The sequence below is a fragment of the Periophthalmus magnuspinnatus genome, chromosome 3 (genome assembly GCF_009829125.3).
Source record: "Periophthalmus magnuspinnatus isolate fPerMag1 chromosome 3, fPerMag1.2.pri, whole genome shotgun sequence".
NCBI classification, from domain to species: Eukaryota; Metazoa; Chordata; class Actinopteri; order Gobiiformes; family Gobiidae; genus Periophthalmus; species Periophthalmus magnuspinnatus.
Window position 1 is genome coordinate 36,883,472 of NC_047128.1, and position 24,461 is coordinate 36,907,932.

The following is a 24,461-nucleotide window of genomic DNA, read 5'->3' on the forward strand; positions in this document are numbered from 1 at the left end:
TGAGTGACTTAACACAGGGAGGAAAGGGAAATAAACCATTTTGGTGCAACAATTTAGCTTAACTTAAACAGTTCAATAAATATACTTTTATTGTTGTTTTATGCAGGAAACTGAAAAAATTGCTCCGAAAGCGAAAGTCAGAGCTGGACAGAGGCAGTGAGGAGGAGCGACACAAGACGCTGGGGAGGCACGAGAAGGACATGATCCTGGGACCATTTGTGGGACTGAGCCCTGAGTACATGGAGATGAGTGAGTCACAGAGACGCCCCTGTGGGTCATTATGTCATAATTTAGACATTTTAAATCACAATATTCATCTAAAAATGACTTAATAAAAGAAACAAATGGGCGTGTACCTCACTGTGGGTGTGTACCTCACTGTGGGCGTGTACCTCACTGTGGGTGTGTACCTCACTCTGGGTGTGTACCTCACTCTGGGTGTGTACATCACTGTGGGTGTGTACCTCACTCTGGGCGTGTACCTCAACCTGGGTGTGTACCTCACTCTGGGCGTGTACCTCAATCTGGGTGTGTACCTCACTCTGGGCGTGTACCTCAATCTGGGTGTGTACCTCACTCTGGGCGTGTACCTCACTCTGGTCGTGTACATCACTCTGGGCGTGTACATCACTCTGGGCGTGTACCTCAATCTGGGTATGTACCTCACTCTGGGCGTGTACCTCACTCTGGTCGTGTACATCACTCTGGGCGTGTACATCACTCTGGGCGTGTACCTCAATCTGGGTGTGTACCTCACTCTGGGCGTGTACCTCACTCTGGTCGTGTACATCACTCTGGGCGTGTACATCACTCTGGGCGTGTACCTCAATCTGGGTGTGTACCTCACTCTGGGCGTGTACCTCACTCTGGTCGTGTACATCACTCTGGGCGTGTACCTCACTCTGGGTGTGTACAAAGTTTTTATTTTAAATTTTAATGCATTTTTACACTGATTTACTCTGAACCAACCAAGATTCAGCTCAAAGCAGAGCAGGCGACACGAGACTGAGCTTTGTGCACTGAAAACACATATGACTCTGTAATAAGTCTCTTTATTATTATTATTATTATTATTATTATTATTATTATTATTATTATTATTATTATTATTATTATTATTGTTATTATTATTATTATTATTATTATTATTATTATTATTATTATTATTATTGCAGTGCAACATTTTGTTTTGAGTCTGCATCATGCCAAAGGGTAAACTCACTCCCACAGTTTGAACCGTTTGAACATCTGAGCCTTGGTAATTTCTCTCTTTTTAAATAAATAAATAAATAAATAGATATAAAAAGAGACAGTCATTGAATAGCTCTTTGAAATGATCCAAAAAATTCAGATCTCATGGAAGAGCTGAATGTCCAATCAGTATTATAATAATAATAATAATAATAATAATAATAATAATAATAATTATTATTATTATTATTATTATTATTATTATTATTTTATTTTCTGTCAATGTTTTACACCCCAGATCTAAGAAGTATGAAATTATAATTCTCTGAACGCCCTTTCTACTGGAATGTTCAGGTTGCTGTTCTAATGTGGGCCCTGCAGCCGTCACTGAGCTGCCGATAACAGTAAATCCTCCCATTGGCTCCCTCCACACTGCACCAGTCCTGTGTGTTCCATGTGAGCACAGATCTTTACCTCCTCATGCCTCAGACCTCACTGCTCCTGGAGTTTGAGGCTCTGAATGCGCCTCAGACCTCACTGCTCCTGGAGTTTGAGGCTCTGAATGCGCCTCAGACCTCACTGCTCCTGGAGTTTGAGGCTCTGAATGTGCCTGGAATAATGACTTTGAAGACTTTGTGACTAGCCTGTTAGCGGGTGTGTCCGTGCAGCTCATGTGGCTCTGCATTCTGGCTCTGTAAGTGTCAGAGCAGTTGGTTTAAAAGGCTCGTCTTCCAGAGGTCTCCCATGTTTCCGCTCTGTTTTCTGGAGGAAACATCAGAGCAGCTCAAATATGGGTCAGGAGAACATGGGTGAGGACTCCATTAAAAAGGCAGTATTCACCTTCATACAGAAGTCAGTGTTTTCTGAAATTAATTGGGTAAACTATTATATCACAAACACCAATCTGACAATAACTCATTATAAAGTTTTTTTTTAACGGGGGTGTATTTTACTTCTATGGGGTATTAACTGTGACACATAACATATTTAAATCACCATGTTTCCTTTTATTGTTTTGAAAATTCTATATTCACTGAAAACAAGGTATTAACATGTTCTATAAGTTCCCCTGCTAAGTCACACCCCCTTCAGAGCACAGGCTTGTGGGCGGAGCATGGGTGATGTAGACTTTCATACATTTAAGTGGTAGCTTGTGTTTTTTTAGTTTGTCTGAGCCTATGATAAAAGTGAAAATTCTGCAAGTACAAATCAAACCCAAACTCAAATATGATGAACTCTTGGCCCCTCTAAGGCTCTGTCTGCTGCTCCACTCTGGCTCTGACATTGGCCTCAGTGCTGACGGGACAAGTGCTGGGAGACATGAACAACATGAACAACATCTCCCATGTTTTACTGATCTAGCAGTGCAAATGACACTTTTCAATCCAATCCAACTTTATTTCTAATGCACTTTAAAAACAACAAAGTTGACCAGAGTGCAGTTCACAACAGACATTTTAAAAAACATGGATAAATGACAAACATAGAAATAAATAACTACAGACTGTACACTATAAAATCAACATATCAGTGAGAAGCTAAAGAAAAAAAAGTGCGTTTTAAGAACTGATTTAAAAGTACAAAGTGACTCAGCCTGTCTAAGGGGCAACGTCTTCCACAGTTTGGAACCAGCCACAGAGAAGGTCCCCTCCAAGTTTCCTCCTCATTTTGGGACGACTAACAGTGAATGATCTGCAGACCTGAGTGAGCAGGAGCAGAGGGATGAAGCAGGTCGGACAGATATTGTGGAGCGAGGCCATGGAGGCATTTAAAGACAAATAAAAGGATTTTTAAATCAATTCGATGAGAGACAGGAGCCAATGTAGGGACATCAAAACAGGAGTAATGTGTTTCCGTTTTTTTGTACCAGTTAAAAGGCGAGCAGCTGCATTTTGAACAAGTTGGAGACGTGTGAGAGAAGTTTGGTTCAGACCAATATAAAGAGCATTACAATAATCCAAACGATTGGTGATAAAAGCATGAATTAGAATCTCAAAATGATGCTGTGACAGGACAGGTTTGACTTTCGCGAGTTGACGAATTTGAAAAAAGCTGGTTTTGACAACAGCGCTAATCTGGACATCAAGTTTTAAATCATTATCCAGCCTGACACCAAGATTTGTCACCACAGGTTTCACATGTTGAGCAAGAACTCCAAGATCAGTATTTAAGGTGTTTGCTTCACTAGACCCAAACACTACAATTTCATTTTTTTTGTCATTTAAGAACAGCAAGTTTAAGGACATCCAATTTTTTATTTCCTCAACACAGTCTCTGAGAGTTTTAGCACTGTAGGAATTTTCCTTCTTAAGCGGCATGTAAATTTGTGCATCATCTGCATAAAAATGAAACGAAATGCCATGCTTGCGAAAAATTGACCCAAGAGGGAGGAGATACAAAGAAAAAAGAAGTGGCCCAAGAATGGAGCCTTGGGGTACTCCACAAGTGAGAGGGAGAGCAGCAGAGGATTCAGTGGCTGCAATGTGGACACAGAATTGTCTATGTGTTAGGTAGGACTTAAACCAAATACACTGTACATTATTTCTGCTCAACAGGGAGGCAGTACTCAGTTACATGTACTCAGTTACATTTACGTGAAGAAACTGTACTTTTCAGAGTGATTTTCTAAGAACATGCTTTTACTCCTTTTACTTCTTCTTGAGTAATATTATTTTGAAGTAACTTTAGTCTTATTTGAGTCACATTTTTGGCTCACCTTTGCTGCTTAACACTGAATCTCCAAATGCAGCAACACAAACAGAGAAAGGTTTGAGTCTGCAAAAAAATCACACTCCTTAATCCATTTTAGCTGATTGGCCTTTAGCTAATAATTCTTTCTTTGCCTCCCACGTCCTCCTGGCAGCTCCGGTCTCAGCTCCACAAATGTGATTGAATGCACAGTACAGCTCCACTGTCCCTCATGCATCTCACACATCTGAATAAGCTCCAGTCTGCAGGAGGTTCAGTGTGTGCTTGAAGATCTGAGCCCATTTCTTATCTCCTGATCTCCCACCTGATCAGTCTTTCTTTAAAGGCACTATTTGAGTGAGGCCTAAACTTGTGCATGGTCCTCATCCGTCTTTTTCAGGGGAAATTGCTCTGAGCCAGGGGGTAAAAGTAGGATTGATTGTCTCACACACCATTCTCCCCCTTATAGGGAATAGGGAAGAACACTGAACCATTTTCAGCTGGTACATGTTAAAGGAGACATATTATCTAAAATGGACTGTTAGGAGCTTTAGCCTGTTAAGTCCAGACTGATATCTCTCTGTATTTTGTACACAGGTGCATATTAATCTGGTCTCCACGCCCTCAATTACACCTCGAGCCTGACCCAAACATGGTCAGTGGTCACATTTTTATATAGCACTTTTCCACCTTCAAGGCACAAGGAACCGCTCACCCGTTCACACACACAGTCATACACCAGTGTAGACACTAAGGGTGAGATGGGTTGAGTGTTTTGCCCAAGGACACAACAACAGCATCTGTGTGAGCTAGAATCACACCGCCAACCTATTGATCAGTGGATCTGACCCCTCAACCGATGATGTTTATGTCGAGACCAAGCCAACCTTCAGATCAGTGGACAAACACTCTACTGTCGCCCCCAACATGATCGTCCAATCAGATGTATTTTTTTCAGTGACACATGTTAACCGAAGGAACCGAAGGAACCCACATATGCAGACATATTTGTTTTGATACAAATGGGCCATACATGTCCCTGATTGGCTAATCTACCTGTCAGTCACACCATCTGAACTTGTGACCAGACTCACATCTTCATAAAGTACTGGAGTGTGTTGTCATTTGTACTGTAATAACGCTGAGGGGCATTCAGAGTTGTATTTTGAGTGATTCGAGGATCGCTGAGTAATTCCTTTCACTTATCCCCCATTCCCGCCACCTGAGCATCTTGAGATTAAAAAATGGAGGCTCCAGTCCAGGTCAGACACAAATGTTCAAAAATGTTGCAGAGATATATTTTTTTCAAAAATGCTCATAACAGTTAAAGGCCGATAAGAGGAGGCAGGGCACACAGACTCAGCTTTGAAGTTTGGATTAGAAGTCAATGAGCCTGTTTTTTATTATTGTGCAGTTTTGAACCAATGCATTTTACAGTGAACAGAATGTATTATGTATAATGTATAATCATTACTGATTATTACTATATAAAGTATATCATGTCCTGTTTAAAGCTCCTATATCACACACAACTGACTCTTGTGAGCTTTCTAACACTTCTCCTCAAAAACAGACAGTTTTGTTTTGTGTCATTCACACATGTTTGAGTCACACTTTATTATTAGTCTGTAACATCTCAAAGGCTCAAAATGCTCTGTTCCACCCTGTGATGTCATGAAGTAGTAGTTTTTGAGTTCACAGCTCCTTTTACCTTTAGTTCAGAAGAGTTTGGAATTTCCAGGTCTGAAATTATCCAAATGATTCTAGTGAAGGTGGAGTTTAAAAACACAGTGGAGCACTTCCTGTATCACCACATGACATCACAAGGTGGAAAAGGGTGTTTTCAGTTTCAGAGAAGAACTCTGAATATGTAGGATCTGTGTGTTAAACATGTGTGAATGAAACAAAACACAACTCCAGGTCTGTTTTCGATACATTATAACAAAAATCAAAAATAGTGTGATATTGGCATTTTTAAATCCCAGTTTTCCTTTAAATCCCCGTGTTTCTTGTGCATGTGTACAGTTATCCAGTTTGGGATGGTGACTCTGTTTGTGGCGTCCTTTCCCCTGGCTCCCGTCTTTGCTTTGCTGAATAACATCATTGAAATTCGACTGGACGCTAGGAAATTTGTGACGGAGCTGCGCAGACCCATAGCGGCCAAAGCCAAAGATATCGGTGAGTGTTTCTGTCTCCCCTGATGCACATGTTCAATAGTTTTACATGCTGTACTTCCAGACAGAGCTGTTATTCATTCAAAATGTCTGTATGAATAATGCACTTTTATTTGTACCTTTTCTAAATCTAGAAACTGTCAATTACCTCAGATGTGTTTTTAAAAATGTATTTTAAAACTCTGAGTAATATTAATGGTTGTTGGCTCATGGCCTGCTTTAAATAGGCCCCTGTAAACTTTAACTCACAGTCACATATGTGCATGTGTGAGGCTTCAGCAGTCCATCTGACTGTACTATGATAGAGCAGCGCCATCTAGTGGCAGTTGGGCTTTATTACATGAGGATTGATCGTGGTTGTGTGTCTTTTGCAGGAATCTGGTACAACCTTCTGAGAGGCCTGAGCAAAGTGGCAGTCATAGTGAATGTGAGTTTCACCTTCAAACTACTGCCTCACTCATGTCTGAGGGCAAAGGGCAAAGGTTAAGTGATCATGCCCTTCATATAATGTTCTGTGCAAACACCATCAAACAGTAGGCACTGCACATGTCATTCTTTGATAAGTTATTTGTACTGTGACATGTAGTAGCACATTTGTCTGAGCTTTGATGCTAAACTCTGAGATGACTTGGACTTCCCTCAGGCCTTTGTGATCTCATTCACGTCGGACTTCATTCCTCGCCTGGTTTATCAGTACTCCTACAGTAAGGATGGTTCCTTGGCTGGCTTTGTCAATCACACTCTGGCCTACTTCAATGTCAGCGACTTTCAGCCTGGCACCGAGCCTCTGGACCCCAACAACCTGGGCTACCACGTACAGTTCTGCAGGTGAGCGGGCACTTCCAGAGATCAGGTAGTGCTTCTTTCACTGTCCCAGAGCATTCAACATGTTTATCTCTAACAGGTACAAGGACTACAGGGAGCCGTCCTGGTCCAGCAACAAGTATGAGCTGTCCAAAGAGTTCTGGGCCATCCTGGCCGCTCGCCTGGCCTTCGTCATTGTGTTTCAGGTGAAGTGGCATCACGTGTCATTAGGACTGCAGACAGAGTAGTCAGCTTTTTAAAACATTGTATTTTGATCACCATAATTTGTTATCTGGACTATACAGACTAAAACATATGGGAATTTGTTACATTTTACACAGTAGTGATATTTATTCAGAGGAAAAAAAAAACATAAAAACTAAACAAGTTGTGATATTCAGCTACCGTGTGTTTTTTATTCTGTAACAATACAGAAGCACAAAACACAAAAATCATTTCTGACTAGTCAAGGAGTAAAAGCTTCGTGAACTGCAGGCTGTTAGCCAGGCTCTAACAAATAATAAATTCAATATCCAAACTTCTGATGTACAAATGTTGAATCTTAACATTTGTACATCAAAAGTTTGGATATTTCGTGTCAAAGTGGTGACACTCCAACACAGTTATCACAGTTATCTCCATCTGAAATGATATCATCAAACTCTCGTACGTGAACACGACATATAAACCAATCCGGACATTATGTTGTGAACGTGTATAAAGAAGAGGACTAAGTGAGTGTGACGTCACCCACAGCGTTCAGCTCCAAATGAAGCTCACCGAGGCTAGAGCAGGTACAGGAGCGAGTATCATAGCAACCAAAGAACCAATCAGGAGTGAGGCTATAGAAGGTAACGCCTGCATCGCTGTTTGAACAGGAAGCGGGTGCTTAGCTACTCTGTCAATCAACCCTGTTGCTAACGCTAGCAGGAGCGACCTCAGGGAAAGAAGGACCTGATTTGTCTGTTATTAATGTTCATATCTTTATTTACAGACACAATAGCAAAATAAAAACCCCAGGATCATGTAGAGCGGTTTAAGGCGAACATTTAAACCGAAATGTCGAGTCTGACAGCAGCAGTTACAGAGAGAGGGGACACAGTTTTTCAAAGTGAAGTGAATTGGAGCCATAGCTAACCCGCTAGCCAGTTAGCTATGTCCACTTACATATACGACCGGTGGTTTGTCTCCAGGTTAGCTCTAAACTGGTGTTGTGTCTTATGCAGAACGTGGTGATGCTGATGAGTGATTTTGTGGACTGGCTCATCCCGGACATCCCGAAGGACATCAGCCTGCAGATCCACAAGGAGAAGATCCTGATGGTGGAGCTCTTCATGAAGGAGGAGCAGGGGCGCAGACTGGCCCTGAGGGAGAATCACCATGCCCAGCAGGACAACTGCTGCACATCCTCCGGCCCCGAAAGCCCGCCACAGCCCCGGTCACGACCCGCCTCCCACTCCTACTGCTAGGACTCCACAAGCCGCACGTGTACATAGCACCGACGCTACCAGACTTTTTATATATCCAGCTTTGTTGAATTTTGAAACGATGTTATCCATATGACAGTGTTTCCCATTAAAGGGCCCATATTACTCTATTTTTACTCTATGTTATAGTGTTGTTTCCTCATCACCAACAGACCTGGAGTTGTGTTTTGTTTCATTCACACATTTAACACACAAACTCTGCATATTTTAGCTGAGCTCTTCTCTCAAACTTAAAACACTCCACTGTCACATCACAAGGTGGAACAGAGTGTTTTGAACTTTGGAGCTGCAGCCAGACTAATAATAAAGAGTTACAAACATGTGTGAATGAAACATAAATAAACACAACAGGTCTGTTTTTGAGGCGGTAACAACACAAAGCTTAAAGCTCACAAGAGTCCATTTTCCGTAATGTAGGACCTTTAATAGGGGAGACTATGGTGCCCCCCCATATTGTGTCATTTTTTCCCATATACCAAAAAAAGCTAAAAATATATATATATATATAAAATACTTAATATAGTAATGCTTGAAAAATACAGTACTTAATGTATCGGGATTGTCAAAACCATACAGCTTGAAGATGTCTGTGTACAGACTGAAGTATATTTGTTATTTGTGCTCTTTGGATCAGAGGGAACACTGAGATGTTTGCTCCAAAAATGGTATTACTTAAAATGATTTAAATGCCACCATAGTCTCAGTAGAAACCTTTGGGAAACACTGCATATGATGCACTGCAATATGACGCCACAGCTGGTCCAGCGTCGCTCTCAGTATGACGCCACAGACACAGCTGGTCCGCCGCCGCTGGTCCGCCGCCGCTGGTCCGCCGCCGCTGGTCCAGTGTCGTTCTTGAGAGCTGCAAATAGTTATTTATATGATGTATGTGAAAGGAGGAAGCCATTGTTTTCAGTGCTAACCCCGAAGCAGCTTTTTACAAATAGTTTACAAAGGGGCATTGAACACATCATCCACAATCGGAGACTCTATCGTGCCGTCCAGTTACTGCGGAGAGGACTTCCTGTTGGTGGCGCTGTTGAGTATCAGACAACTGCCATAGGGCTCTTTTTTGCATGGTAGAAAAAACACAAGTTGCCATAAATGCTACATGGTAAAAAAAAAAAAAAAAAAAAAAAAAGCATGTATAGACTAGGCCTGTGCTTGCTCATAAAATACAACATGATTTTAAAAAAGTACAACATTTGATTCAACAAATATTTATATATGTCCTTGGTTAAAATGGCTTGAAAATAAATTAGAATTGAAATAATTTTATCAAGGTTGGATTTAAAGATGCGGTACCAGGTTTTGACTAGTTCATTTTTGCAGTGTCCTAAGTTATTCCTCGCTTACCTTATGCTTTCAGAACATCCTAATGATTCACCATGATGAGTTTATGAGAGCATGTCACAACTTTCAGAGACAGTCACAGTAAAGTTGGATGCAGGCAGTGAACAGCAGCAAACTTATTTTGACTTCAAGAGCTTTTGCAATACATCTGCTCAAAAACATGTGAAGAAAATCTGGTGCAGGGCATTTAAATATCTCACTAGTTTCAGGTTCATTTCTGACAGTTTAGCTGGAAATAAGAAAATAAATGAGCATTCATATATATGACAACTAGTCTCACCTTTAAACCCATTCTACGCCATAACTTTGTTTGTTCCATTATTTAAAGGCCTTATTTGAAACATTCCTATATTTACAAGCAGACACATCTCTGTGTACATTTCAAACATCAGCCGTTGTGTCCTGCCATTTTCTAAACACCGTCTTGAATGTATTTGTTAATCCCTGTGCTATACATGTTACAGTCAGAACTACTCTTCTGTTGCCTTATGAACCTACTATTACCTTTATGGAACCTCTCCAGCAAAAGACTGAATACTATTATTATTATTATTATTATTATAAGTACTGTGTTTTATGAATCTTTTGTGGAAGTCACTGGATGTGTGATTACGCTGCCATCTGCTGTACATATATTGAACCATAAAGATTGTCCCTCCTGCAGAGAGAATGTACTGAGACCCTTTTATAACGATGCATTATTTTAATTAAACTTTGGCTTCTTTTCATTTGAGAAACGTCACAAATGTGTCTGAATCTGAGGAGCTGCTTCATAGAGCATGAATCACTGAGGTGAAATGGGCAAAGGTCTCAGGGTTATGGGCTAAACATAAATGACATGTGGGCTCTCCTGTGGGTTCTCCTGTGAGTTCTCCTGTGAGTTCTCCTGTGGGTTCTCCTGTGAGTTCTCCTATGGGTTCTCCTGTGGGCTCTCCTGTGGGTTCTCCCGTGGGCTCTCCCGTGGGTTCTCCTGTGGGTTCTCCTGTAGCTTCTCCTGTGGGTTCTCCTGTGGGCTCTCCTGTGGGTTCTCCTGTGGGCTATTCCGTGGGTTCTCCCGTGGGTTCTCCTGTGGGTTCTCCCGTGGGCTCTCCCGTGGGTTCTCCCGTGGGTTCTCCTGTGGGTTCTCCCGTGGGTTCTCCCGTGAGTTCTCCTGTGAGTTCTCCTGTGGGTTCTCCCGTGGGTTCTCCTGTGGGTTCTCCTGTGGGCTCTCCTATGAGTTCTCCTGTGGGTTCTCCTGTGGGTTCTCAGACTACATCAACACGAGTCAAAACGACCCACAGTTATTTCTTGAAGCAGGACCTCCTCTTTAACCACATCTCATTCAGCCTCTGGTCTCACATTCTCCTTTTACTGCACGTCATGTGTTTCTGCTTCAACTGTACTCGAGTAAAAGTACACGTACATGGCTGTAGCCTATTACAGGTATCCGAGTAGGCCATTACAGGTAGTCAAGTAGGCCTAGAGCTGCCAAATGTGTAGTTAAAAACAGACCTACAGTAGGCTCTGTGCCCTTTTGGAATTGAACCATCAGCTGCACGATTCCATGGAAACAGAAAGTTAAACCGTAACATTCTCCGTGGAGACAGATGCAGGAAGAGGAGTGAGGTGTGTGCTCCAAGTTACACAGGCTGTAGCTTTAAGAGAAATAAAAAGTGATAGTTCAGTGTGACGTCAGCAGCCAACGCGGAAGAGGAAGAGCGCGTGCCACGGGCGCACGCCGCTTCCTGTTGGTCGGTTTGATCGTCGTTTCAGACTCACTGGTGTCACCGCCTGAGCCGCAGACATGAGCTCTTTAGCCTTTAACACTCTGTTACTGGACATCTCCAGTCATCTCTCCAAAGAGCAGCTCGAGTCTTTAAAGTTCCTCTGCGGAGACGTCATCCGCAAACGGGACCAAGAGAAGGTCGACACGGGCATCAAACTGTTCCAGATGCTCATGCAGAGAGCCAAACTCGGGCCCGACAACACCGAGTACCTCAGCCGCCTGCTGACGGAGGTCCAGCGCCAGGACCTGAGAGACAAACTACAGAGCTTCAGAGGAGACGCACCGGGGGACGCACCGGGGGGCGCACCGGGCCAGAGGGGTAAACTTTTACACTTTAACACAGATTATTTTGTCTTTAGTGGCCTGGACTTGTCCTGACTTCTCTATCAGCGGTGATGACGTCACACTCTGACGAGAATTTCCGGGAATTCACCGGGATTACACACACGCAGACACCGGGATTACACACACGCAGACACCGGGATTACACACACGCAGACACCGGGATTACACACACACGGAGACACCGGGATTACACACACACGGAGACACCGGGATTACACACACACGGAGACACCGGGATTACACACACACGGAGACACCGGGATTACACACACACGGAGACACCGGGATTACACACACGGAGACACCGGGATTACACACACGGAGACACCGGGATTACACACACGCAGACACCGGGATTACACACACGCAGACTCCGGGATTACACACACACGCAGACACCGGGATTACACACACGGAGACACCGGGATTACACACACGGAGACACCGGGATTATACACACGCAGACACCGGGATTACACACACGCAGACACCGGGATTACACACACACGGAGACACCGGGATTACACACACACGGAGACACCGGGATTACACACACACGGAGACACCGGGATTACACACACACGCAGACACCGGGATTACACACACACGGAGACACCGGGATTACACACACGGAGACACCGGGATTACACACACACGGAGACACCGGGATTACACACACGGAGACACCGGGATTACACACACGGAGACACCGGGATTACACACACGGAGACACCGGGATTACACACACGGAGACACCGGGATTACACACACGCAGACACCGGGATTACACACACGGAGACACCGGGATTACACACACACGGAGACACCGGGATTACACACACACGGAGACACCGGGATTACACACACACGCAGACACCGGGATTACACACGTAGCGGTGCAATGGCACAAGGCAAAGTACAGATACCTACACATTTCAGTACACTTGATTATCTGTACTTTCTACTCCTCCACATTTTGAACAGGCCTGAAAAGTAAAAGGTTTTTTTTTATAACGAGGTTAAGGGTTTATTTATTTATTTATTTTTTCAACTTCATAGTTTGAGCAAACAAAAATTTACAAAAAAACCCCAAAATCACTACATTAGAATCTTTATTATAGATCTCAAAATTAGCACAAAATCTTTTACTTTTTACTCTTTAAGTACATTTTTAAACTTCAATACTTTTACTTAACCCCTTACAATTCTGGGTAATTTTGGTAAAATTGCCTTTGTTCTGACCCTTCCAAATTAAAATGATCAAAATGATCACCATTATTGAACCGCAGTAGTAAATACACAAGTTTGGGGCCTTTGTATAATAGTTTATAGTAATAGTTTTACCCACAGGTGTCAGAATCACTGTAAATTTGTTTGCTAAGCGTTCAAACACTTTAGAACACACACATGAAGGATTGTCTTTCCTAACAAAAATATCTTCTTTAACTTTCCTCTTAAACCATTTATTTTCTCTGGCTCAGATCTGAACCTCACTGTCTTTTAAGGAGTAGTTAGTGTCTTTGAGATGGAGATGTACAGCAGACTGGGGTCGCCAGTCTGAATGGGCCCGAATGATTATGCTAAGTATGAGTCAGGCACAGTGCACACTTAGTGTAGCTCATTACACCTAGAGCCTTCAAACAGAAACTGTAAACAAACAGATGTGTTAGCTTCAGTGTCGTTAGCTCCTCCCTTCAGATATAAGGCAGTGTCCAGCAGTAATCTGACCAGAACTGAAGAAGAGGCTTGGACGAGCAGCAACGTCTTCACTCCTTCAACTCTTTGTCCAGTGACAGATTTGAATTTTTCTTTCACTATGGACCTGCACACCGGGACGACTGAGGGAATATCAAATCAGCATTAGAATAGTTATCAGTAAAAGCTAAGTTTGAATTGAAAATCTGGGGACACAGCAAGGTCAATTTTATGAAATTTAAACTCTATATCTTACATAGTTATTTTAATTCATAATGAACAAATAGTTTATGAAGAATGATTCAGTATTATGCACTAAATGAAGGGGTTAAGGTCTGGAGTTAGGAGGTAAATAGTTCCTAAGCCTGAATCATTTTTAAAGTGGACCTATTGTACTTATTGTGTTATAATCTACACAGTAAAATCATAATATTCATCTAAAATGACTTAATAAAAGAAACACATCCGCTGACTTCCGCATTAGAAAACCTCGGTGCCCAATGGGAGCTGACGTCACCACAAGAGCCGTGAAGTTGTCAACACCTCATGGATAACTGCACATCGCACTAGCTAGCAGTGGATTTTTTTATTTATTTGTACCAAAATGAATATGTGATGCTGCTGAATCCTACATGTGTCACCGCTTAAGAAAATAAAACTGGAGTGAGAGCAGAGCAGAGGTGTGTACCGGTGGTGGTGAAAATGAGCGATTAAAGCTGCTCAAACATGCACCAATCAGTCCAAAAACAACTTTTCATGAGCAAATGGTGAGACAACTCTAACATGGTTATGCTCTTTTTGCACAATAGGTCTGATTTGATAAACTATTTGTTCATTATGAATAATCCTACATCTTTACTTATGTGCAGGTGATATAAAGTGTTACAAACTTTAATATTTATGTTCATTCTTAACTGTTGCCTTTTTTTGCAGACAAGCTGGAGCATGCGGCAGAAGTGCTGTCTGAAAACCTGAGTCATTCCTGGCGTAAGTTGGGCCGAAAGCTGGGTCTGACCGAGGTCAAACTAGCCTCTATCTCCAGGAAGTACCCCACCGACCTGGAGGAGACCGCCGTGGAGCTGGTGCGAGAATGGAGGAAGACCAAAGGAGAGCAGGCCACTGTGGAAGTCCTGCTCCAAGCGCTGAGGGACTGTCAGCTCAACCTGACTGCAGACACTGTGGAAGACCGACTCAACGCTCTAAAGGAGTGTCCTGTGGAGGAAACTCATTCTGACCTTTTGTAACCACCATCTTGTCCTTTCAGTCATTACCCAAAGAAACTGCAGCGTGAAACTGCTGGTGCCTCTGGTCTGCAGGGTCACTTTACCTTTATGACCAGCTCATATCATGGGACTGGGTCAGCTGAACAATGGAGGGCAGCCTGACCACACTCTGTGCCACATTTAAAACATGAAACTCTTAAATCACTGTGGCTCGACTCCTGAAAACCCATGTTCGGTCCTATAAGGATTCAGGGAAAATGACTTATTTATTATAACAGTCTTTGTGACTAAGAAGAAAACCAAGCTGGGTGCTGCGTATTTAACAGACGATATGAGGTCCTCCTCTGTAGGGTGAGGGTTAGAGGCCGAGGCTTTGCACAAAACATGAATGGACCATACAGTTAATCACAAAAGTGCAGAAATCTCACTTTAGAGCTTTATTTTGAAGATTGCATTAGATGTGTGTGCTCATTTGATTTTTAGTCTTATTGGTGGTATCATTTTAATTGTTTTGTTTATAGACCTTACACTTGATAGAATATGTGCTAGTGCCTTATAATGTTTATACCTATTACATCATTTTACATATTTCTGTAGGAGTTTGAAATCAAAGTTTTTCTGTTGGTCATTTTTAGTGACCAGAACCTGACTGCATTTCTCTGAATATTGATTTATTGAAAAGTCAGGAATCTCTGTTCATTTTTATTGACACTTTTATTCACCAAAGTTCTTGCTGTGATCCATCAGTTCCCCGTGCTGTCTCTGTGTAAAAACATTCAGAAAAGATGTTAGTGCATATGCTCTACATGTGCCCTACGTGTGCTCTACATGGCCCGTGGTTGATTTGGTCTGTACACATAGGCACATGCAGGTGCACATGGGGACACATGGGGACACATGGGGACAGTACTCACAGCACTGGTAGAGCCTGTTGAGGCGGGTGATGTCATTCTGGCTCATCTCAGTGGCCTCACCAAAGATCACGTTGGGGTCAGGAACGGGCTCCATTGTGGGCAAATTGTTCTTGGAGAAAGCGTACCTGCACCAGCACATGTGCACCGTTCACATGTGCACCGTTCACATTCACTGTTCACATGTGCGCCGTGCACATGTGCGCCGCTCACATGTGCACCGTTCACATGTGCGCCGCTCACATGTGCACTGTTCTAAACACAGATTTATGTTTCTATCAACCATTGGCCTTAGTAAAGACGTATGTTGTAGTACATGGAGTAAACTTCATTGGACTTGACTTTACTGTAAAGACGACACAGCACAAAATGTGACTACACTGATGGGTTAGTGATAAAACGGTTATGTCTTAAAATAATATTCAATATATAGTATTCAGGTTATTGTTAATTACTATAGCAACAGTTCTAATCGTTCTACACTGAATATCTGCCACAGTATGAAGTTCTTTACAGATTAGATTTAGATAAATACTGATGACATAATTAAAACACATGTTGATAATATAAAATTCCCACTACACAGACCTTGTGTGTTTTATGGATATATTTTATATATTTTTAGGTCAACTGGATTTAATTTTTTTTTTTCTCAAAAGCTTTTAGTGACCATCCAGCCCCCCTCTTCGCTGTAAGATGTTTGAGAACATTCTGTTCATATTTATGCTAAAGGTGAATATAAACGTACAAATCCATTGTTTTTAAAGTCTAAAATCCTGGGAGTGTGGAGATCATGTGACCTGGTCAAGACGGCGCCGTAGAGTGTGAACTCTGATAAACCAACGCACTAAAATCGCCTTAAACTCATCACGCACAACATTTTTAATGGCAGTGTGACTATGCCCAAATCCTCAAGTTAAGCATGTTTGTGTGGTGTACTGGGAGTACCTCTCGTACTGCATCACAGAGCCGTAGTCGTACGGAGTGCCCTGGTTCAGCGTATCGATGATGTCGAAGTTATAGGCCATCCCTGTGAAGAGCCACAGGTGAGTCCAGGAGCAACAACAGGTGTGTGAGGTGTGTGAGGTGTGTGAGGTGTGTGAGGTGTGTGAGGTGTGTGAGGTGTGTGAGGTGTCAGCCTGAGAGTCACTGTATCAACTAATCACTCAAAATATTAAAGAACAATATGTTTTAGGCCTAAATGATATAATTTGAACTATGGTTGTTTGAATGATTAACATCTGTACAACAGTGGCTCAGGTGGTGGTTCAAATCCCACTCAACATAAACATCATGGGTTGAGCAGCCAGATCCACTTTCCTTTGGCAAGACACTAACCCCCCCAGTGTCTGTGCATATTGATGTGTGTGGGGGTGTGTGTGAGTGAGTGAGGGGGTGTGTGAATATGTGTCTGAGGGGGTGTGTGTGTGTGTGAGTGTGTGTGTGAATATGTGTGTGAGTTGGTGTGAATGTGTGTGAGTGTGAATATGTGTGAGTGAATGTGTGTGTGGGGGGGGGGGTGAATATGTGTGAGTGAATGTGTGTGTGAGTTTGTGTGAATATCTGTCTGAGTGAATGTGTGTGCATGTGTGTGTGAGTGAGTGTGAATATGTGTGAGTGAATGTGTGTGGGTGTGGGGGGGGGGGGTGAATATGTGTGAGTGAATGTGTGTGAGTGAATGTGTGTGGGTGTGTGTGGGGGGGGGGGGATATGTGTGAGTGAATGTGTGAGTTTGTGTGAATATCTGTCTGAGGGGGTGTGTGTGCATGTGTGTGTGAATGGTTCCTTAATGTAAAGCGTTTTGAGCCTTGAATCTGGAAAAATATATAAAAATGTGACCAAGTGTTTAATAGTGCGATTTATTTATTCCTAGCCACATATTGCAGAAAATGTTTCTGTATTATTCTGCTTTAGGGTTACGGTGTCAGTGGTTTAAAGTAGATTTAGTTTTATCATGTGACATATTCCTGTACAAATATATCATACTTGAAAATGAGGTGACCTAGTGATGAGTCTGACCGTCCATGATGTTCTCCCAGTGCACTTTGATGTGCTGGTCCCTGTCAGAGCGGGTCTGCTCGTGGTTAAAGCCCAGAGCGTGGAGCAGCTCGTGCTGGACAGTGCTGTGGTACAGACATCCTCTACGGTCCAGAGACAGCGTCTGAGCTCCGCCTTGGCGGCCCACGTACGAGTAGCACCTGCACACACGTGCACACACACAGGCTGGGCTACAGTTTTTCATGACTTTCACATGTTTTATTCTCTGTAGCAGAGGTGGTAGAGTAGCCAAAAAGTAACAACATTACTTAAAAATAATATTACTCAAATAAAAGTATAAAGTAGTGATTCAAGAAATTACTCAAGTAAGAGTAAAAAACTATTTGGGAACAACTTCTACTCAAAAGAGTAACTTTGTCAGGATCCCAGTCGGCCTTGTGTTTTGTCCTGAGCTGGGCAGCTCGGGCTCCTCTCACACACACACCTGCAACTAATCACTAATCAAGCTGCACCTGGGGAGGACAAAGGGAGCCAGGACCTGACACTCAGCACCAGAAGCAGTGAAATTGTGGCTCTGGTGCACTGGCCTGTGATTCCACCGTGGCTGTGGCATGAGCCTGATATTGATCTGGCAATGAAGACGCTAGCCAAAAGTAGTTGCAAGGGAAATCTGGTGCCCTGTGTGAGTTTATCTCAGGAACCGGTGGGAGGGTGTCACCCAAATATACACAGATGGATCTACAGACCCTGAGCATAATAAAGTGGGTTTGGCTTTTGGGTTCCTCAGTTCTGTATTCAACAAAGTCACCAGATCCCAGATGATGTTTCTGTTTTTTTCTGCTGAACTGATTGCAATTCTTTGGGCATTGTGGCTGGAGGAAGTAGGAGTCAAAAGTTAAGTAATTTTCACTGATTCACTGTCAGCGCTGATGACCTTGGAAGGGGGTGAAGGAAGTAAGGGACGTCCTGACGTGGTGAATGGAATTCTAATAATGGTTTATTAGCTTGAGTTAGCTGCTTTTGATGATGGGTTTTAATGGGTCCAGCTCGTGTTGGTGTTGAGGGAAATGATGTCGCAGACAGTCTTGCTAAGGCTTGTCTAAAGAAGGTAGAAATACAACTCACAGAAAGAGAACCTCTTGGTAGGATGGAGTGTCGTTCAGTTATACAGGCCAGTATTAAAAAGCAGTGGCAGCAAAAGTGGGGTGGTGAAACAAAAGGGAGAGAGATGTATAGCATTATTTCAACAGTTAATGACACTTCTAGGCACTTTCTCTCACGCCAGGATGACATTAAACTGACACGCCTCTGATTAGGCCACTGGGGGTTGGCTAGTGGGCTGTTTCTCATTGGGAAACATGATGATGGTTGTGAGTGGTGTGGAGTTTCTGAGACTGTGGTACATGTTGCACTGTCCAGTATATAGTGCTCAGAGAAGAGACATGTTCAGTGGGTTATCTAAGTTAGGACTTAATAACTTTTCTTTGAGGACAATATTTGGACATGGAGCTTCCCCCAAGGAGAGGGTTCAGTTGGTGACTCGTTTTCAAACACAAACTGGGGTTTACTACAGAATTTAGGGAAGAGCAGCTTTAGTGTCCTTTTTCTTTAGGCAAATATTTGCCACGCAGTATAAATCAACATGGAATCTCCTGACCAGTGGAGGGCAGCAATGCATTAACCGTGCCTAGACTGCCAGAAACATAACCACAACATAACAACAACACTCAGCACCAGATTGTCCGTGTATCCACACGGTACAGCTCTGCTTGGCTCAGTCTCATGTTTTTGCGTTTGTTGCTTTTCACTAAGTTGGATGTTTTTGCTCCTCATCAGATCTCGCTCCCTGGACCAGCTCAGCTTCTCTGCCCCCGACTCAGCTCTCTACGACCGGCACAAACCTCACACCCTCCGACCCAGCTCACCTTGCCTGGTACGAATAACTCATCTCTGACCCTGCTGCCCACGATCTGCCCAAGGACTACTGCAAACAATCCCACTCCCAACTGTCTGATCCATCTACCTTCATTTGTGTATTACAATCAGTAAATAAATATTGTTAAACTGTCCTGAGTTCTGAATCTTTGGTCCCTCTGTCAGTCGTTAGGACAAACTTAAAGAGTAACTGTCGGAATATAATCAATTTATAATTTGATGTAATTTGAAGGAAAATTTTTTACTCAGGTACGAGTAAAAGTATGCTGTCTGAAAAGTACAATTTCTTTAAAGCAGGCCTGTTGTGCAAAATCGACTTTTTAAAGCTTTTAACCTTGTTATAGTAACTCAACTCGGAGTTGTATTTGGAGTGATTTGTGCATGTTTGAGTATTCTTTAATCACTTATTTTTAAAACACCATGATGCCAATCAACCATGCCTTTTTGCAGTCCCTGGTATACGTCAAGGTTTGGTACTTACTGTGTACTCCAATTTTATTTTCTTGATTGGTGATTAATGGTTGTAGGATTTGGCAGCTTTGTGTCATTTTGGTACAAATGGAAAAAAATGGGCTGCTCGCTAGTGTAATGTGCAGCTATCCATAGGGGTCAGTGACTTTGACATTTACAGCAACGTCAGCTCCCGTTGAACACAGCGGACTTGTTTCTTTTGTTAAGTCATTTTAGATAAATATTGCAATTTAAAATGTCCAAATTATAACAATGATCCACAGGTGTCACAGATTATAGCGCAGACAAAAGCAAAATAGGTCTTTAAAAAGTTAAATCATCTTTTTATGTTGGTAACTGACTGATCTGGCAAATATGATTTTATGAATAATCAGTGACTTGTTTGGAAAGCGAAAGGCCCATGAATATATGATGACGATGTGAAGCTAAAGAGATGCCACTTGAGAACATATTCGTAGAATGATTTTACACATTTCTTTATCATTTTGATATAATTACTGCTCTGAGTTATCAAACCTTGTCACTTAGCACATGGTGTGTGTTGGAGTCTCTGCAGTCAAAAAAATTATGATTCAATTACTAATTAGTTCAGTAATCGATTAATATAAACACATTTTGCACAGTCCTTACTGTGTCCATTATGTGGCATATTAACTTTTGGCTTTCAACTGACAAAATCTTTTTTGGTTTTGAATAATGACATTACTTTTTAATACTAGAGTGAAGCAATTTTTTTTCCTGACAAAGATGTTGAGTTTTCTGCCAGTTATGTGAGACGTCTATCACCAGCCAGGTCAAGGCATTTGCGTTTTGATTTAACTCCACATCTGACAGTAAAAGATTTCTGACCTGTCTCCAGCTCAATGTTAAATATTGGCTGTTTAGAATGTTGTGAACCATGCTGTTGTTCCAGATAGTGTTTTGCTTACCCGTTCCTGGACTCAATGCTGATCCATTCATGGTCTCCATTCTGGTAGGGTCTAAAGCGGATGCACGACACAGCGGAGAAGGACTGTAGACCGCGCTCAATGATGGCTCGCTCACGGTCCGCTGCAAAAGCAAAGGGTCTGTTATCCTACTTTCATAATACGCAATACTGTAGTCCCAATCTGTGCCAGACCTGAGTAAAGGAGCCAAAAATATCCTCAAGTAAGAGGACTGTTACTAAAACAGTGTTGGTCTCCTGCACTGGTCTCCTGCACTGCTCTCCTGCACTGGTCTCCTGCACTGGTCTCCTGTACTGGTCTCCTGCAGTGGTCTCCTGCAGTGGTCTCCTGCACTGGTCTCCTACACTGGTCTCCTGCACTGGTCTCCTGTACTGGTCTCCTGCAGTGGTCTCCTGCAGTGGTCTCCTGCACTGGTCTCCTGCACTGGTCTCCTGCACTGGTCTCCTGTACTGGTCTCCTGCAGTGGTCTCCTGCAGTGGTCTCCTGCACTGGTCTCCTACACTGGTCTCCTGCAATGGTCTCCTGCACTGGTCTCCTGTACTGGTCTCCTGTACTGGTCTCCTGCAGTGGTCTCCTGCAGTGGTCTCCTGCAGTGGTCTCCTGCAATGGTCTCCTGTACTGGTCTCCTGTACTGGTCTCCTGCAGTGGTCTCCTGCAGTGGTCTCCTGCAGTGGTCTCCTGCAGTAGTCTCCTGTACTGGTCTCCTGCACTGGTCTCCTGCAGTGGTCTCCTGCAGTGGTCTCCTGCAGTGGTCTCCTGCAGTAGTCTCCTGTACTGGTCTCCTGTACTGGTCTCCTGTACTGGTCCACTGCATGTTCTTACAGTAGTACTATGCGATATAGTAAAATGTAGTGTGCTCAGAGTATGGAGTTGGGAGGCAACGCTTCAATCCTGGTATTGGATATCGGCACCTATCCTGGAAAATTAGCTGGATCAGATATCGGCTTCCGAATATAAGTTCAACCATCAGTCGTTGTTGCTCCAGAAAGTCTCCTAAAATAATATTAGAATGTACAGAGCTCTTCTATTGGTCTGAGATCCAGAAAACACACTTCTTCAGTACTCTAAGAAGATGTGAGTCTGGTCACCAGTGAATGTTCTTGTTTTCCAATGACCATGATTGACAGGTGGATTAGCCATTTGGGGACAAGCATAGTCCATCCATATGGGGGAAAAAATGAAGGAAAAATCTCACAGGGCTGAAAAACATGGTGGATTTCTGCAGAACCAATGGGTGATTCTATTCATCTGAGGTGAGATAAATTTGATGTATTTGTAAATCAACCAAACCAATGACTTCCTTTGTTTCATATCTGTCACTGAAAATATATATTTTTTTAAATGATCTGATTGGACAATAACATTTGGCCGGGCTTGAGACGCAATAGAGTGGGGACTAGACTGATATCAATCTATTTAAGAAATACAGATATCAGTCTGGATTTGCCAGGCAACTGTTCTATAGTTACTTGAGGGGAAATAACAGCAACAAAATGTTTTTTGTTCAGTGTTGTCTTATTTTATTTTTGTGTAAAGGAAATGCGGCTTTCACTCGGTTGATATTAGGTATTGGGGGATGGAGTGTATTTACAGTAGTGGTTGATGTTGTTTTGGGGTATGGAGTGTGCTTACAATAGGGCGATGTAGTAGAATGGAGTGTGCTTATAGTTGTTTTTGGTGATGTAGTAGAATGGAGTGTGCTATAGTTGTTTTTGGTGATGTAGTAGAATGGAGTGTGCTTACAGTAGTTGTTGGCGATGTAGTAGGGGATGTAGACATTTCCGTCACTGTACTTGAGCCACAGACAGCCTGTGGAGGTGCAGGGGTCAGCGTTCCTATCCGCCTCAGATTTAATGGCAATGTCTCCTCCGATCAGGGTGGGCTCATCAGAATCAGGAACTAACACAGGTGCACTTATCAGTATCATATTTAGTGGTTCCAAATCAGATCTTAGCATATCTATACTTACCACGATTCCTGTTGGCTCTCTCCAGCAATTCACCCACAGATGGCTCTCTAGAACTGACATCTTTCAGGGTGGTCACCTCTACAAGACAGCAGTGATGTCATGATACTTTCTTTTCTATTCCCATGTGGTCTTATATCTGTGTAATTCCATAGTGGTCCATGGGCGTATACCAGTATGTGTCTTATATTTGTTCTGATACAACTCAACATCATTCTAAAGATATTCAGGAAAGGTTCATTTCTGTCCTGTGAATGGGACATTTTTAGTATTGATACCTGCACTTTTGTCCTTCTGATGTGAACTTGGTTTTGTTGTAGTCTTGGTTTAGTTCTAGATGAAGTCCCATTCTAGTCCTAATTTTGATGTGGTGTGTGATCAAGTGCGAATCAACTGGTGTACACAAACAAGAGCTAGATAGAATATCCACTGCATCTCTATTGTAAACTGTGATCTCAGCATTGTCTCACCATCCAAATGACCTTAGGAAAAGACAGGAACAAGTTTGAAAATAGTTAATAAGTGAATACTCCGATTAAATATGTGATGGTAAAATTTTTGTGTTTTTAAGTCAGTTCACAATGCACATTAACATCCATCCATTTTCTTCTGCTTTATCCAGTGATGGGTCATGGAGGCAGCGGCCTGAGCAGGGAGGCCCAGACTTCCCTCTCCACACACTTCCTCACACACACATTGCACATTACACATGCACATTAACATAAAGAAAATAACTAGCTAATATGTAACCGCCTACAGTCATACAAGTTGTGTTTAAAAAGGGACATTGTTAAAATATCACTTATTGCCTCTATTCATCAAAAACTACTTACAGATTAAAGATAGTTACTTCTGTATGTTACTGACACCACAAGCATACAGTATAATTATTTAAACTATTTGTTTGACTATGAAGGTGAAAATTATACTATAGGCAGCATCATAGTCTCCCAGCTCTCTTAACTTTACTCGGCTACAATTTACAAAATTGAAATCTCTTTTTTATTATTATTATTATTATTTAGCATAAAATATTTTCTATATATGTAATTTTTTAAAATAAAAAATAATATATTGTTTACCTTCCTCAGCCCAGGAAGAGGACACCAACAGGAGAGCCACAAATGTCCAGGAGAATACCATCATGGTGAGACCTGTGCGAACTGGTGTCAATCGACTGAACTCTGACAGACTTAACATGTGCTAGGAATTTATATTATATCAAATCAAAGAAACTAGCCTCTTACCTTTATGTGAAGATAAGTGAGATGATCTGTCTGTGGCCTTTTATGTCCTTCTAAAGTTTAGAAGAGCTATTAATACACATTTATCAACCCCGCACCCTTTATCACAGGTACTGCAAATGTTTGTGTGAAAGTGAACAGGTGTAGATCAGGGCAGCTCGCACTACACACAAATAACACATTTTCATTTTAATAGCTTGTGTTCATGGTCTAAATTTTTCTAATATCAGAATTTTAAAGGAAGGGCAGGGCTCTATTTAACTT

At 42.4% G+C, this 24,461-nt stretch overlaps 3 protein-coding genes across 4 annotated transcripts in view; 2 read left to right on the top strand and 1 right to left on the bottom strand.

The window, feature by feature from the left end:
- Positions 1 to 8,788, top strand: part of ano1a (anoctamin 1, calcium activated chloride channel a) — an 82,581-nt gene extending 73,793 nt beyond the window's left edge. For both annotated transcript variants that reach the window (XM_033991248.2, XM_055232311.1), the window contains exons 21-26: positions 107 to 249; positions 5,905 to 6,057; positions 6,428 to 6,480; positions 6,697 to 6,881; positions 6,958 to 7,063; positions 8,084 to 8,788. In XM_033991248.2, the coding sequence (XP_033847139.1) occupies positions 107 to 249; positions 5,905 to 6,057; positions 6,428 to 6,480; positions 6,697 to 6,881; positions 6,958 to 7,063; positions 8,084 to 8,326 (883 nt within the window). In that variant the 3' untranslated portion in view covers positions 8,327 to 8,788. The remainder of the gene's footprint in view (positions 1 to 106; positions 250 to 5,904; positions 6,058 to 6,427; positions 6,481 to 6,696; positions 6,882 to 6,957; positions 7,064 to 8,083) is intronic.
- A 2,582-nt stretch (positions 8,789 to 11,370) lies between these two features.
- Positions 11,371 to 15,537, top strand: fadd (Fas (tnfrsf6)-associated via death domain). Its single transcript, XM_033991756.2, has 2 exons — positions 11,371 to 11,781; positions 14,436 to 15,537. The coding sequence occupies exons 1-2, from the start codon at positions 11,481 to 11,483 to the stop codon at positions 14,744 to 14,746; spliced, it is 612 nt and encodes a 203-aa protein (XP_033847647.1). The 5' UTR covers positions 11,371 to 11,480; the 3' UTR covers positions 14,747 to 15,537.
- Positions 15,537 to 24,135, bottom strand: LOC117393751 (hatching enzyme 1.2-like). The gene is made up of 7 exons (XM_033991751.2): positions 24,036 to 24,135; positions 22,957 to 23,034; positions 22,731 to 22,886; positions 20,970 to 21,090; positions 17,656 to 17,834; positions 16,585 to 16,666; positions 15,537 to 15,764 (listed from the first exon to the last, which is right to left on the bottom strand). The coding sequence occupies exons 1-7, from the start codon at positions 24,097 to 24,099 to the stop codon at positions 15,539 to 15,541; spliced, it is 906 nt and encodes a 301-aa protein (XP_033847642.1). The 5' UTR covers positions 24,100 to 24,135; the 3' UTR covers positions 15,537 to 15,538.
- Positions 24,136 to 24,461: the final 326 nt, after the last annotated feature.

Excerpts from the sequence above, each read along its gene's own strand:
- LOC117393751 (XM_033991751.2), bottom strand. The coding sequence starts at position 24,099 with ATGATGGTATTCTCCTGGACATTTGTGGCTCTCCTGTTGGTGTCCTCT. Across the intron at positions 22,887-22,956 it reads GAGAGCCAACAGGAATCGTG|TTCCTGATTCTGATGAGCCC; the intron begins GTAAGTATAGAT and ends CACCTGTGTTAG. Across the intron at positions 16,667-17,655 it reads CTGGGAGAACATCATGGACG|GGATGGCCTATAACTTCGAC; the intron begins GTCAGACTCATC and ends GGCTCTTCACAG.
- fadd (XM_033991756.2), top strand. The coding sequence starts at position 11,481 with ATGAGCTCTTTAGCCTTTAACACTCTGTTACTGGACATCTCCAGTCAT. Across the intron at positions 11,782-14,435 it reads GGGCGCACCGGGCCAGAGGG|ACAAGCTGGAGCATGCGGCA; the intron begins GTAAACTTTTAC and ends CTTTTTTTGCAG.